Source organism: Idiotropiscis lumnitzeri, chromosome 4, assembly GCF_059441095.1.
Source record: "Idiotropiscis lumnitzeri isolate Australia: NSW breed Sydney's pygmy pipehorse chromosome 4, RoL_Ilum_1.0, whole genome shotgun sequence".
NCBI classification, from domain to species: domain Eukaryota; kingdom Metazoa; phylum Chordata; class Actinopteri; order Syngnathiformes; family Syngnathidae; genus Idiotropiscis; species Idiotropiscis lumnitzeri.
The window spans coordinates 24,885,215-24,899,003 of NC_142394.1; the positions used below are offsets into that span (position 1 = coordinate 24,885,215).

The 13,789-nt window shown below is 47.7% G+C and overlaps 2 protein-coding genes across 3 annotated transcripts; one reads left to right on the forward strand and one right to left on the reverse strand.

Moving 5' to 3' along the window:
- The first annotated feature begins 537 nt into the window (after positions 1-537).
- On the forward strand, positions 538-8,538 carry peli3 (pellino E3 ubiquitin protein ligase family member 3). 2 transcript variants are annotated; one of them, XM_088294344.1, is made up of 7 exons: positions 538-713; positions 3,535-3,735; positions 4,251-4,380; positions 4,522-4,623; positions 4,702-4,920; positions 6,730-6,918; positions 7,722-8,538. In XM_088294344.1, the coding sequence occupies exons 2-7, from the start codon at positions 3,563-3,565 to the stop codon at positions 8,319-8,321; spliced, it is 1,413 nt and encodes a 470-aa protein (XP_088150470.1). In that variant the 5' UTR covers positions 538-713; positions 3,535-3,562; the 3' UTR covers positions 8,322-8,538. The 2 variants fall into 2 exon arrangements, with proteins under 2 accessions (XP_088150470.1, XP_088150468.1); XM_088294342.1 differs by having other exon boundaries at positions 3,538-3,735.
- Positions 8,539-9,462: 924 nt separating this feature from the next.
- Positions 9,463-13,789, reverse strand: rab1ba (zRAB1B, member RAS oncogene family a). Its single transcript, XM_088294827.1, has 6 exons — positions 13,447-13,789; positions 12,443-12,515; positions 12,271-12,366; positions 12,104-12,199; positions 11,893-12,024; positions 9,463-11,269 (listed from the first exon to the last, which is right to left on the reverse strand). The coding sequence occupies exons 1-6, from the start codon at positions 13,458-13,460 to the stop codon at positions 11,075-11,077; spliced, it is 606 nt and encodes a 201-aa protein (XP_088150953.1). The 5' UTR covers positions 13,461-13,789; the 3' UTR covers positions 9,463-11,074.

Genomic DNA, 13,789 nt, shown 5'->3' on the forward strand with positions numbered 1-13,789 from the left:
CAGAGAAAAACAAGGCAATTGTAATAATAATAATAATAATAATAATAATAATAATAATAATAATAAAAGTAAAACTGAAATGCAAGAAAATAAAAACAAAAGGATATGATCATTGTTTCTCCAACCTTTATTGTCAGAAAAAATCTCAAGCATCTAACAGTATATATGCAATCATCACTAAGTATAGGCTACTATTGATGAAAATAAACCATTATTTTTAAAGATTGCAGCCATGGGTGTATTTAAATCGGATTATTGAAATGTTCATTAATATACATTGTCCCTCTATAACAAATAGAGACAAGGGGAAAAAGGCGAATACTTCCACGGCCAATTTGGTGACACCTGGGTGCAATGAGTTGTTACCATGAAGATGAATAAAGCATTTGCAGTCAGGGATTTACCGGATTATTTGAACGCAACACCAATCTCTCGATCGGTATTCGAGAGAGAGGGAGAGAGGGAGAGAGAGAGAGAGAGAGAGAGAGAGAGAAAGAGAGAGAGAGAGAACGAGAGAGACAGAGAGAGTGAGAGAGAGAGCGATAGAGCGATAGAGAGAGACAGAGAGAGAGAGAGAGAGAGCGAGAGTCTCTCTTCTTGATCCTCACGTCCCTTCTTCCCTCTAGGCGGGACTGACGTGGACTGTCAGGACCCCCCCCCCCAATCCAGAAAGAGGAATTGCGAAGCGGTTTGCGATTGGAAAAACTCAGCGGGTACGTGAGTCGTTTGCTGTGTTTGTTTTTGTGTCTCACTGTGCCGCTTTGCTAAGGGCGTCCGAAAGCAAATGGCAGCTCAGCGGCGGCCTGTCATCTGCTCCATTTATTCCCGACATTCATGTCGCATTCATGTCTTGTCGCATCCGGGATTGTTGCTGCTCTTTTAGGTGGTTGTGCGTGCGTGCGCGCGTGTTGATGTTTTCTGGAAACGGAATCCCCTGTGTGCGCGTGCGTGGCAGCGCGTACAAAAACAAAGGCAGCGTCCGCACTTGATAAGGCACATACGGAACACTTGTGATGGCAAAAAAATATCATTGGGCGCCCTTGTTGTCTTCACAGGCGTTTATGGCCTATTGATCAGGTGACTCCACCCCCCCCCCCCCTCGTCCTCCTCATCATCGTCCTCATCATGCGAGGATGAGGGGAACGGATTGAGGGCTGGGTGTTGAGGATCAAATGTGTTCAAAACGGCTGATGCTGCTTCTGTCGTTGCTAAGGATCACACACCTGACCTGCCTCGTCTCTGGCTAGACTTGCTCCTTTAAGTGTGTGTGTGTGTGTGTGTGTGTTTAGCAAGCATTGATTCAGTTGACCTGTCTAATTTGGACACAGACTCATGAGTCATTCATTTGTTTACTTGAGATACGAGTTTCCTTTGTTCTGTGGCCAAAGTCCCAACTCAAATCATCATTCCCCATTGAAACAACTGGAAATGCTGTTCATCTGTTCTAATACCCCAATTACATTTTTTTATATTTTTTTCCATACTTTTTTTTTGTTTTTCATTGAGGGAAAAGCCACTCCCTTTGTTTACAATTAAATAGAAATGAACAGTTTGTGCATCAGGATTTAATGCCGCAATCCAATTTAGTGTGCTGCTCCTTCTGGTGTGCCTGCCTTGACCACCAGGAGGCAGTACTGTATAATGCAGTCATACACACAATAGACTTCTACTTCTCAGTTGTATTTGACGTTTTCATAGAGGATAAAGAATATGTCCGTTTAATCTGTCTACACGAGTTACATTTATGTTCAAATAACCATTGCGGTAAGGTTTGTAAAACAGCAACTACCGACACTAAATGTTAGCCATATTCATTCATGTTAGCATTAAGCCAGTCAGGGCCGTTCTTAAGTCAACATAGGTTGCCCGTCAGGCTCTTTGTTTAAGGTTTGTATGTAAACTTCAGACGGGAGTTTCAAGAAACAGCTGCAAGGATGAATTTGTGCTGCTTATCGTCAAAAGAGTTGAATTGAGTTCACTGCCACCGTTTAGCGCTCGGATGTCAAGTTTTGTGCTCGCAAAAACCCAAGCAAAAAATTGTCCGAATGACGTTTCGTAAAGTTTGGTCACTTGTATCTCAAGGTGCCGACGTATCGCGTGTGCGTGTTGAGTAAAAACAAAGGAGGGCTGCGAGTGGCGCGTAGCAGTCCTGACTTCCGTGAAGTTCTCCAACTGAGCCTGCATTTTGTCATCAAGAACTTCTCATTGTGGCGACTAACCTTTCCATGATACCGAGGACTTAGTCCTGAAAGTTCAACACAAGAAGTGATCCGAAGCTTTGACAAACATTCAGGCCAAAATAGACACACGTCCTCTTCCTGTTTCTCCGTGCACGCTGACCTTTGACCTTCACATAGAAGCGCCTGTTTTCTTCTTCAGCCCAGGCGCGTTTGGATTCCGCAACACGGCCGACACAAAACGCCGACTCACGCGCTAATAAGACGATCCAGTGCACTTTTCCACCATGAGTGCCACTTTTGGCCCACGAGTCCAACCTGAAGATGTTGTTGTCGTACGTGGATGTTGTCGTTTAGCGCCAACATTGACTGGATCTCAAATTAAGCAACAGGGTAGAGTCCAGAACTTGAAAGTTGGAACATTACAGAGGAGCGAGAATTGTGTGGGAGGTGCGTAGCACTCTTCATCTTACATAATGTGGAACAGACACACGCACGCACACTTGATGTTATTAAACGTGAACACATTTTGCAATTCCATTCAAGGTCAGGACAGGAAATAGATTTAATGATGTCATGTCGTTAGGTCGCGAGGCCGCCGAGTCGATTTCCATGGCCGTCTTTATATTTGGGATGGCTTTGACGAAACAGCGCCACGATGGTCTCCTCTTCCTTTGTCTTCTCTATTGTCTTCTCCCCCCCTTCAGAGACGCCGCTGTGGCTTGATTAGAAAAAGCGTGGCAATCCATCACCCCGCCTGCCATGCTGTTGCCGCCGTCATACGCATGCTCACACGATGGAAAGCCCACTCAACCTCCAGCTTCGTCTTCCTCCCTCTCCGCCAGTGTTTTTTGTGGGGAGACGAGCATCACCTCTCGCCGCCCTTCATCCTTCCTTCCTCCCTCCCTCCTCCTCCCCCACAAGCAGATGGCCTTTGTGGAACCATCGTGGAAATAGCATGTCAGCTCCACGAAGGAAGGCTTGGATGCGTTCTTGTCCAGGCTCCTCCTCTGGCCTCCGGCAGCTCGACATCCGTCATGTGATGACGGTGAAAATCTTCTCGCCGCTTCCTCATCCAAGCGAACCTATTGAGAGGTCACCCACAGCCTCGTACGAAATTTCGTCACCGTTCATGTTCACATTTCCACGTGCTGTTGCTTTAATGCCGAACAGGAGAGTGTGATGATCCGCTGACGGGGAGGAGAAAGCATCTGCCGTATGTGTCATGGTCTAGAGCGGGGGGGGGGGACATTCACTACGTCGATATCGTTAGCTTTGGTCGAGTCGAGCGACATGGCAGACGACGAGATGCGAATGTGCTTTTGGAACTAACCGTGTGCCCCCCCCCCCTCCACAGCAGCAGTCCCCAGTGGTGGCCAGTGGGCATGGTTTTGGAGGGTAGCTCCGAGGCGCTGTGTCCCCCCCCATCTCTGGAGCTGCGCCCATCCTGCAACAAGAGCCAGCCCTCGCCGCCCTTGGGCTCCAGCTCTCGGCTTCCGGACGGAGTCTTTTCCGATGACAGGGAGCCCGTCACGTACGGCGAACTCATCGTCTTGGGGTGAGACACCCAAATGACCCATTTGATCTTGGAGGCCCCCGGCAAGTGCCTCCGTGATTACGTTAGTGACGTTTGTCGCTGATTAGGTTACATGCTGCTGATGAGGTTAGCTTTGTTCAGAGCGCTGTTCAAGTGAATGTCATCCAAATAAGTGAGACAAAGACAATGATTTCAGCTTTGTCTGAGTTTAGCTACGGAAAATTATTTGCAACTTGCATTGCATCCTACAGAGTGAACAATAGGGGCCCCGGGATTGAACCCTGGAGAACGCCGCTAGTCAGAGTCAGGTGTTTTAATCAAAACAACAAAGGTCCATTTTGATGCAGCCAAGCAAATAGGCGAGAGCTTTGTTTGACAGCGACACCAGCCAATCTGAACCACTCGTTCTCAAGGCGTCATGATAGCAAATAAAGAAAAGCTGCAAGAACTCAGAAAGGGCCACACGATTGCATTTCTGAACATGAAAAAAGGTGAGGTGCATTTTGCGACCTGATAGCATGCGCATCACTTTTCAGGCACAATGGCTCGCTGGCCAGCGGGGACAAAGGTCGCAGGAGGAGTCGCCTGGCCCTTCATAAGAGACCAAAAGCCAACGGGGTCAAACCTGACGTCATCCACAACATCTCAACACCTCTTGTGTCCAAGGTGAAAAACGCAAAATCATGTGTGTGTGGGTGTGACCTATAGCAGGGATTTTAAAGCACTTCATTTTCACAAAGAGTGAAGGTTAGGCTCAATAAACACTGATCCTGGACAAAGTTGTCTTGTTTTTGTTTTCCTTGGCAGGCACTCAGCAACAAAAGCCAGCACAGCATCTCATACACACTCTCTCGCAGCCACTCTGTCATCGTGGAGTACACGCATGACACAAACACGGATATGTTTCAGGTGAGTGGAACGCACACGCCACAAATGCAAAGTGGGAGTTCTCGACAAAGCTGACATGATGCGTTGCTCTACCGCCAGATCGGCCGCTCCACGGAGAGCATGATCGACTTTGTGGTGACGGACACATCCGGCGGAGGCGGAGGCGGGAGCTGCGCCGGCGGGGATGGGGGCGGAGGTCAGTCGGCGCAGAGCACCATCTCCCGTTATGCCTGCCGCATCATGTGCGAGCGCAACGCCCCCTACACGGCCCGCATTTACGCCGCCGGCTTTGACTCCTCGAAAAACATCTTCCTGGGGGTGAGTGAGGCTTTCTCACGGCCGCCTACGCACGCACGGCCCGAGCGATTGCAGCTCATCATGCTTGACGAGAGTGTGATTGATGAAGATGGATGCCTTTTAAGTTGCTTTGTGGGACATGGTGTACCTAATCAAGTGGCTGCAAGGTTTTTACATACAAATGTAGAAGACAAGCATGCAGCGTAATTCAAGTTCAGTGGTGCCTTGAGTTTGCCCGACTGATTAACGAGTTTCTCCAGGTGCGCGGCAGATTTTCCTTTTTTTTTTTTTTTTTTTTACTTGCGCGCGGAAATTTGACATACGAGTGCTGCATGGTGGCATTCAACTCAACTCGCTTCAGAAAAAGCAGCAGCTTGGCAGGTAGAATGAATCATAATAAAAAGGCTTCAAACATCTGCAAACTCAACGCGAACAAACATTGCATCATACCATAGACGGGCTAACGAATTACATCAACGTGACGAAATTAACGTTTAAGCAACGGATATTTGAACACAAACAATGCATAAACGCATGTAGACAGACAATCTAACAATATTCATGGGCATACATTCTTTATCCTCGAAACGATTAATAATGCAGAAGCTTACCGAGTCATTTAACAGGAGTTGTGTGACTGCATGGCTGTCTTATACTGCCCCCCGGTGGCCAAGTCTTATACACTAGGGCAGGGGTGGGCAAACCTTTTGATTGGTGGGCCACAATGGGGTCTAAAATTTGACAGAGGGGCCGGACCAGGAGCAGATGGATGGAATGTTTTGGTAACCTCACTTCATCGGAGAATTAAATTTTAAATGAAAGTGAACAAAAGCATTACAACAATGTCTTTGAAAAACCACAGTATTTAGAAAATAAAACATGAACAAGGTTTATTCATTTAATTTTTTTTTTAATTCGGCAGGCCGGATTAAAATGTTAACGGACCACATGTGGCCCCCGGGCTGTAGTTTGCCCACGCCTGCGCAAGGGGCTGCAATGAATTCATTATAACACGCAACCTATTTAATTCTTTACATATTTGATTGTGTAATTCAGGGATGGGTAGCTTTAAAAAATGGAGAATAGCAGAATTTTCATCAACTTCTATTATATTTTCTTTTTCTCTGGATTTTTTCTCCTCATTTCACTCTGTTTTTTCATTTTACTTTATTAGAGAAATTAAGGGGCCACTCAGAATGTGTAATGGATTATTGGACTTTCCACTCATTTGAACGGGGAAAGATAATTTGAATGTTTTGAGTTGAGCGCGTGATCACGGAATGGATGAAAGTCGTATCTCAAGTCACCACTGTCAGTTTGTATGAAGTGTTGGACATGTCGTTTTTGGGGTTAGCTACGGCATGAAGGTTACATTGGATGGGGGGGAGGCAGGGGGGGGTCTGATCCATTTGTTGAAAATGTGACACGTGAGAGCGGCGCAGATCTAATAATAGCTTTCTCAAGTCAGCATGACTTCAGCGCATGCAACATTTAGCAGAAGCCCCTCGCACGCACGCAGACGAGCCGTGCCTTTTAATTCCTTGCTAACTATGACATCACTTTGGTCCATCCACCGCAGCCTCCCTGCAAAATGCCTTGCGTTGCGTGAGAGCTCATTTGTCTTCATCATACTTTTTCTCGGGAATGAGTTTATTCTTAGGCGTGGGTGAACCTCTCAGCATGAGTCACTACAGCACAGGACTAAATATAGCAGCACCCACCTGACATCCACCTCCACCATCCTCCCTCGGGGCCTCCCCATGTTTCCTCCTCACCTTGACGTCCATCCCCGCCTCCTCCTCCTCCTCCTCCTCCTCCTCCTCTCCACAGGAGCGCGCCGCCAAGTGGAGGACGTCGGACGGGCTGATGGACGGACTGACCACCAACGGCGTACTGGTCATGCACCCGGCTGGCGACTTTGTGTCCGAGCCGGCTCCGGGCGTCTGGAGGGAAATCTCGGTCTGCGGCAACGTCTTCGCCCTGAGGGAGACCCGATCGGCACAGCAGAGGGGAAAGTTGGTACGGATTGACGGCAAAACTGCTCGTGACACGTTTCATTTAATCCTACACATATTTCTAAAGACATTATGCATATTTCAAAATAATTGCGGGAGAGGTACAGTTAGCTAGCTAGCTATGACCATAGCCTGAAAATATCTTCCTTTCGGATAGTACGTTTTAGAGTGCCTCGTTGTCTGCTATGAGTGCACGCATATCACATGGAAGAAAAACGGACTAATAAAGTCTAACACGACAGCCAGCACGCGGACGTGGACTTTGCACTGGTGGAGTCGTTTTAGAGTGCCTCATCGCGGTAATGTGGAAAAGCCCCATTACAACCAGGTGAGATATAGTCCAGCCACCGAAGGCTTGAAGCGGATCTATCAAACATGTAGAAGTGTGTACTCGAAGGAAAGAGTCTTCGCAGTGCGATTGTGGCTGAGGGGGCGGGGTTCAATGCATTCAAGGGACACGCCCACCGCCTCTAGCAACAGAGAGAGTAGCCTGAATTTTTCTTCATTTTTAATCCTTATTTTATATACTTGCTGATATTTAATAATCATTCAAATTTGGCACGGTTGCTCACAACACTGAGTGGTGTGTTAAATTTACAAGCACTCATTTTATCTTTGTGGGGATTTGAAATGGTTTATGAGTTTACGTCCATACTGGCTGACATTTTTGCACAAATGTGCTGCTTTTATCATCAGTTTTGCCTCACTGGTATCATGTAGTTGACGTGCCAAAGTTGTCGTATTCGTGTAGACCAAGAGGATATAGAAAAAAAACAAAAACGCTCCAATAGCTTTCTCCCCGCACAGGTGGACAACGAGTCCAACACGCTTCAGGACGGCTCCCTGATCGACCTGTGCGGGGCCACGCTGCTGTGGCGGACTCCCGGTGGCCTGCGCCGCACGCCAACCCTCAAGCAGCTGGAGTCCCTACGCCAGGAGCTGAACGCCGCCCGGCCCCAGTGCCCCGTGGGCTTCAACACGCTGGCCTTCCCCAGCTTGGCGCAGCGCGAGATCGTGGACAAGAAGCAGCCGTGGGTGTACGTCAACTGCGGCCACGTGCACGGCTACCACAACTGGGGCTACCGCAAGGAGAAGAGCCCTGCCGGGCCGGGGGGTACGGCCCCGGCGTCCACCGGTGAGAGGGAGTGCCCCATGTGCAGGCGGGTGGGCCCCTATGTGCCGCTGTGGCTGGGCTGCGAGGGGGGCTTGTATCTGGACGCGGGGGCGCCCACTCACGCCTTCTGCCCCTGCGGTCACGTTTGCTCCCAAAAGACGGCGGCGGGATGGAGTCAGATCCCGCTGCCGCACGGGACGCATGCCTTCCACGCCGCTTGCCCCTTCTGCGGGACCTGGTTGACAGGCGAGCGGGGCCACATCAAACTCATCTTCCAGGGCCCCGTCGACTGAAGACCACCACGGTGGTGCCTTGATGCCGCTTTCGTTTGCTCCGTCACCACGATCGTACCCCCAATCACCTTTCTTCATTGAAACGAAAGGAAAGACAATTCATCCAGTCCAGCCCCCCGCCCCAAAAAAAAAACACAAGCAGGAGAGCAGAAGGAGGCGCCACGTGGTACATCGTGTGTGTATATGCAGAATTTGTAAATAAATTGTGTTGACATGAGCCTGATGCTTATTTGTGTTCGCCAACGTCACAAGATGACAATGTAAAGTATCTCGAGGTAGATGCTGATTACTTCGCACGTCTGCAAGCTGCACCACCGCCCAACTCCACCATGCTAAAAATAACTCAAGGTCAGCGGCAGCCAGTCATCAGGAGGACAAGAGAGAGAATTGAAAAAAATAAATTAAAAAAAATCGCACAAACCAGGAAAAAAAAACTCATCTGCATCAATGGACAATCATCTTTAAGGGGAAGTCAAGTAGAAAAAAAATTCCTTACAATGTTCGATACGGCTCCTCTAGTCTGATTATTGCAGATCGAGGAATAAGAATTAGGCAGCAAAGTCCACCCGTTTTATTCATTTCAGGTGTGGCCATTTTGCCACTTGCTCTCAACTGAAAATGACATCACAGTGGCTCAACAACCAATCACATGATCAAACTCAGAAAACAGGTGAGTCGTGATTGGTCATGACCTGAACCCTCAGCAACTGTGACGTCATTTTCAGGCGACAGAAAGTGGCAAAATGGCCGTCCCCTGACGTGGATAAAACGGGTAGAATTGGCTGCTTAATTGCTATCCCTCAAAGATTGTAATCAGTATGCCGTGTTTAAACTAGTGCTGCGTAGAAAATCTGTTTATTTACGTGACGAGCCCCTTAGAATTATTGGTCTGTTGTTTCTCTTTAGTGTACTATAAAAGAGAGATTGGGCTCTGACCTTCATGACGTCCAAGTTGGCCCGGTTGTGCGATACGGCGGCATCAATTTTCCTCCATCAATGGCTCCCGCAAAAAGGACACAGCGCATGATGGTCACGTGCCCTTGAAGTGGAAAAATGATTACTACTTGTGCCTACTAGTCAGATTTATAAAAAAAAAAAAAAAAAAAATTGGATTCAAGCCAGTCCAAAAACTCTCAACCACTTTTACTGTTGAACTTTTTCTTCGTTTTATTATATAGTTATTTATAATATGTACAGACAAACATCATGTCAAAAATCAGCAGTAGACAGCACCAAGTGAACAAGCAAAACCAAAACAAAAAGAAAGTGACCGACAGGTGCCTGTTTGTGTGCGCGCGTGACATTTTCTTTTTTTTTTTTTAACAAGCCAATGAAGATGCGTACAGAAGTCGTGGACGTCACCTGTATTAAGACACGTGTACAAAGACAGAATCAAAGTTCGCAATTACACCAAACCCCGCGGTAAACAATCAATGAAGACGTTCAAATCAGTAGAAGAGCAAGTTGAAACAAGTGAAGCAGTCGTCAAAGCACAACATCGACAAAATGTCCTGCATCTGCTGGAGTGAGACCGGTGTCACAATTGTTCAAATGGATCGGGAATGTTTCGGCTCAGTTCTACTCCATTAACACACCCTCATCCCCTCCCCTAAAAACAACAACAAAAAAAACAATCAAACCTACACCCCTGCCTTCTGACAATGAACCTGCTTCTCGACTCATTTGGAGCCAGGAAGGATGATAACAAGTCTGGTAGGATGGAATAGACATGTCGGGAGATCATATCCAATCAGAAAAACCAAGACCAGTCCATCCCGGAATGTCCGTGTGATCCAAACATCAGCGGGCTTGAAAGTCAAGCTTCCGTCCAGCACTGCACATCACCAACAGGTGGAAGAAAAAAAAACGGGACTTGCTATATAATCAGGTCTTTGTGCGGTCCCTAATCATTAGTCAGCATTATCAAGACAACAGTGAGTTAAAAAAAATGACAAGAGTAAAGAGCAGATTTAGTTGGGAACGATGTCTCGACAACAGCGACATCATCCAAACCTGGCACGGCGGCTCAAGCAAAGCCCTACAAACTAAAGTGAGTTCAAAAGACACACGCAAGATCAACGCGGCCTTTAAGTGGGAAACCACCACCAGGAGTCTTTTTTTTTCTAGTGCCAGGATACACACAGGTAGAACCAAGCCACAGTCTACTTTTGGATAGAAACAAATTCAATCTTTCCTTTCCCACCTTGTGCAGTCAGCAGGCACAGCAGCGCAAATGTTTGAACGCATTCGGTGTGGGGAAGAGAGGACAACCACGGCCAGATGCTCGCACCCGCATCACGTAACATATTTGGGCCGACTGGATGGCGACGGGACAGAAAAGAGCGAGGGAGCGACGTCGTCATTAAATTGCCTTGAACAAAAAGAGGTGTGCTCAACGTGGACAACTGTGGGAAGCAAACGACAATGACCAGTGTGCCCTGAAAAGAAAACTGGATGTTGCAAAGTGGAGGGGGGGGGGGGGAACAAAAAAATTTAAGTCAACCTCCACCTGTGTGAGGGCGTCGAAAAAAAAAAACTATCTAATGTTCTACCAAAGCAATTGATGAGCTAGCAATGTCTGTTGTCTTCCATGCGCTTGCAACCTGTACCGAGAGAAACGCGGGACGCCCGTTCCGGGTCGCCGGTACGAGCGCGACGGCGAGACGGTGATCACGGATGGGGGCACACAGAGCAAAGCGCAGGGAGAGAATGGAAGGAAATTAAGAGATGGCGAAGGCGGGCCGGGCGCCCCTCTAACAGCAGCCTCCTCCCGACTGCCTGACGGGGGTGCTCTCGATTTTCAAATTGGGCTTGTCGCCGCCCGCCGTGGCCCCGGGGCCCATGCGCTTCTTGATCTCCGCCGCCATGGTCATGAAGGCCTGTTCCACATTGGTGGCGTTCTTGGCGCTCGTCTCCAGGAAGGGGATGGACAAAGAGTCGGCAAACTCCTGCCAAAGAGAAATAAAGACCAAGACGTTAATGTCAACATTCCCATAAGTATCGATATATGGTTTTATTAATCGATATCGGGGTATGAAAACTAAAATCGATTCAAATCGATATCGATCCGAATGAATTCGTGGTAGGCAAGCTTATTCCCAGCAAGTTCGCCAAAACCATCAATTTTCAGGACCCCCCCCCCCATCAGAGACAGCTAGCTACTCCCAAAACATTCAATTGGTCTATCATTTGGAAAACTAGGGTGGATTCGTGTGAAAAAGCAAATTTGGAATATGACCATGTTGCATTTACATATTTTATCTTTGATAAAAATAATCATCGAAATATAGTCAGTGTTTTGTGTTCGAATTTCAAGAATTTACTTTTTCTTTAAATTCCCTATCTTAATATTTTGAAGTAAAAAAAAAAAAAAATCAAGAATTCAAGGTTGTTTTTATCAGTTAGTATTCCACTGCTTTTCCTGCTTGTTTTTTTTTTTTTTGCTTCGGTACCAAGCTACTTTTCTAAAAATTATTTTTGTTTTTGGTAGCGTGACAACACTAGAGTGGACATGAGCGAGTGGATGCAGATGTTGTCAAGGGACGAGCACCATCTCTGGCTGCGGACCCACCTTGGCTGTTGTATAGTCCACCACTTTCTTCGTGGTCAGGTCACACTTATTGCCCACCAGAAGCTTGTTGACATTTTCGCTGGCATAACGGTCGATTTCCTGGAGCCACTGCTTGACGTTACTGTAGGACTCCTGCAACGTCACGCCACAAGTTCGTACTTCAAAGATGACAAGAGGGTGGCCATCAAAGTTCTTCTGCTCGCTCACGTACCTGGTCCGTCACGTCGTACACCACGATGATGCCATGTGCGCCGCGGTAGTAGCTGGAGGTGATGGTGCGAAACCTCTCCTGACCCGCTGTGTCCCACTGATAAGAGATACCGTCGCTTTAGACAAGCTAATTAAGCCGCTTGGCTATTGTGCCGGGCGCATGCTCACAATTTGCAGTTTGATGGTCTTGCCGTCCAGTTCGATGGTTCGGATCTTAAAGTCCACCCCGATGGTGCTGATGTAACTCTCCGTATAGGTGTCATCCTGCGACGCAGGCAAATGTAAGATTAGAGGAAAGCTTAGTTTGGCCCGGGTGATGAGACGCATGTGCGGGACTCACAGCGAAGCGGAGCAACAGGCAGGATTTGCCAACTCCGGAGTCCCCGATAAGCAGCAGCTTGAACAGATAGTCGCTGGAATAAGAAAAACACGCCAGTCATCGGCATGCAATCATTAGCGATGCGGGTAACGTCGACTGGTAAACGTTTCAACTCAAGTTCACGGCGATTAATTAAAATGAAACAGAAACATCAGCAACTGTGTTAATGATAAGCAATGTTGTCCGCCGTGAAGAAACCAGAGAAGGCCGACAATGAGCCACACAAGCATACCGCACGCATGGAAGGATTCGGTGACAAGTGCCCGCGCCTGTGTCTGATTTCAGAGCGGCTGCTCAGGCATCAGACATCTGCCACCTGACGTATCAGCTAACCGGCAGGTAAAGACGGCTCACCTTCCTCAACCTGGCTAATGTACAATTCATATACTCTTGAAGTCACATGTTTGTTCCTTTCTTTGTTAGGCAGACATGTAAGCTATTAGCTGATTTCTGTTTGTTAGTCTATCTACGCCAGCAACGTATAGTGACAGTCAGAACAAGTTCCACGAGATGGCAGAAGGGCCAATGAACCCGTGTGTACACCTGTTGCAGTTTATAAGGCACAATCACGTCAAACGGAACCGAACAGGCCCAAATTTCACACGGATTACGCCAGTTTACGCGAGATCCCCATTACGTCAGAGTTAATTCTTTTTGTGATTTTTTTTTTCCTGTTGATGTAGAATAAGTGCTTTGGCTGAACGGAGGTTAGGCACCACTTTTATGTTGTACGTGTGTTGCGTTTTGTTCTTGCTGAGGCGTCAAAGCCTCGCGAGTCAGTCATCTGACACTTCCGGATGAAACGCCCAAGTCGGCCAGCGCCGACGCCAACATCATATGAACATCCAAGTTAACATGACATTGACATGATTAAACGTTAGCATGAACATGAGCGAGGCAACGGTCACATAGCAGCGCGCGTGAACGCTTACAAGGTGAACACAAAACGAGAGATCCAAACTTACTATTCGGGATTCATGGTCTCACTCGGGATGTTTGGCAGTCGACGACTTGACTCTTGCTTTTTCCTTTCCTTCCTTCTTCCTTCCGACGAGGGCAAAATGGCTCGTTGGTCCGGTCGCCGAGGCACTCGAATGGTCGCTTTCTTGTTCCTGTGGCCGTCAACTCGCTTACTATTGAATCATATAACGTTCATTCCTCGTCGTCGGATTACGGCCGCGGTGATATTTGACGAGGTTTGGCAAGATGTGACAATGTTAAACTCGCTTTTCCTTCTTTCTGTGACCGTTGCTTGGTAGAAGCTTCAACAGGCAGAGTGCGCATGTGCGGAAGTGACGTAAGTTGACG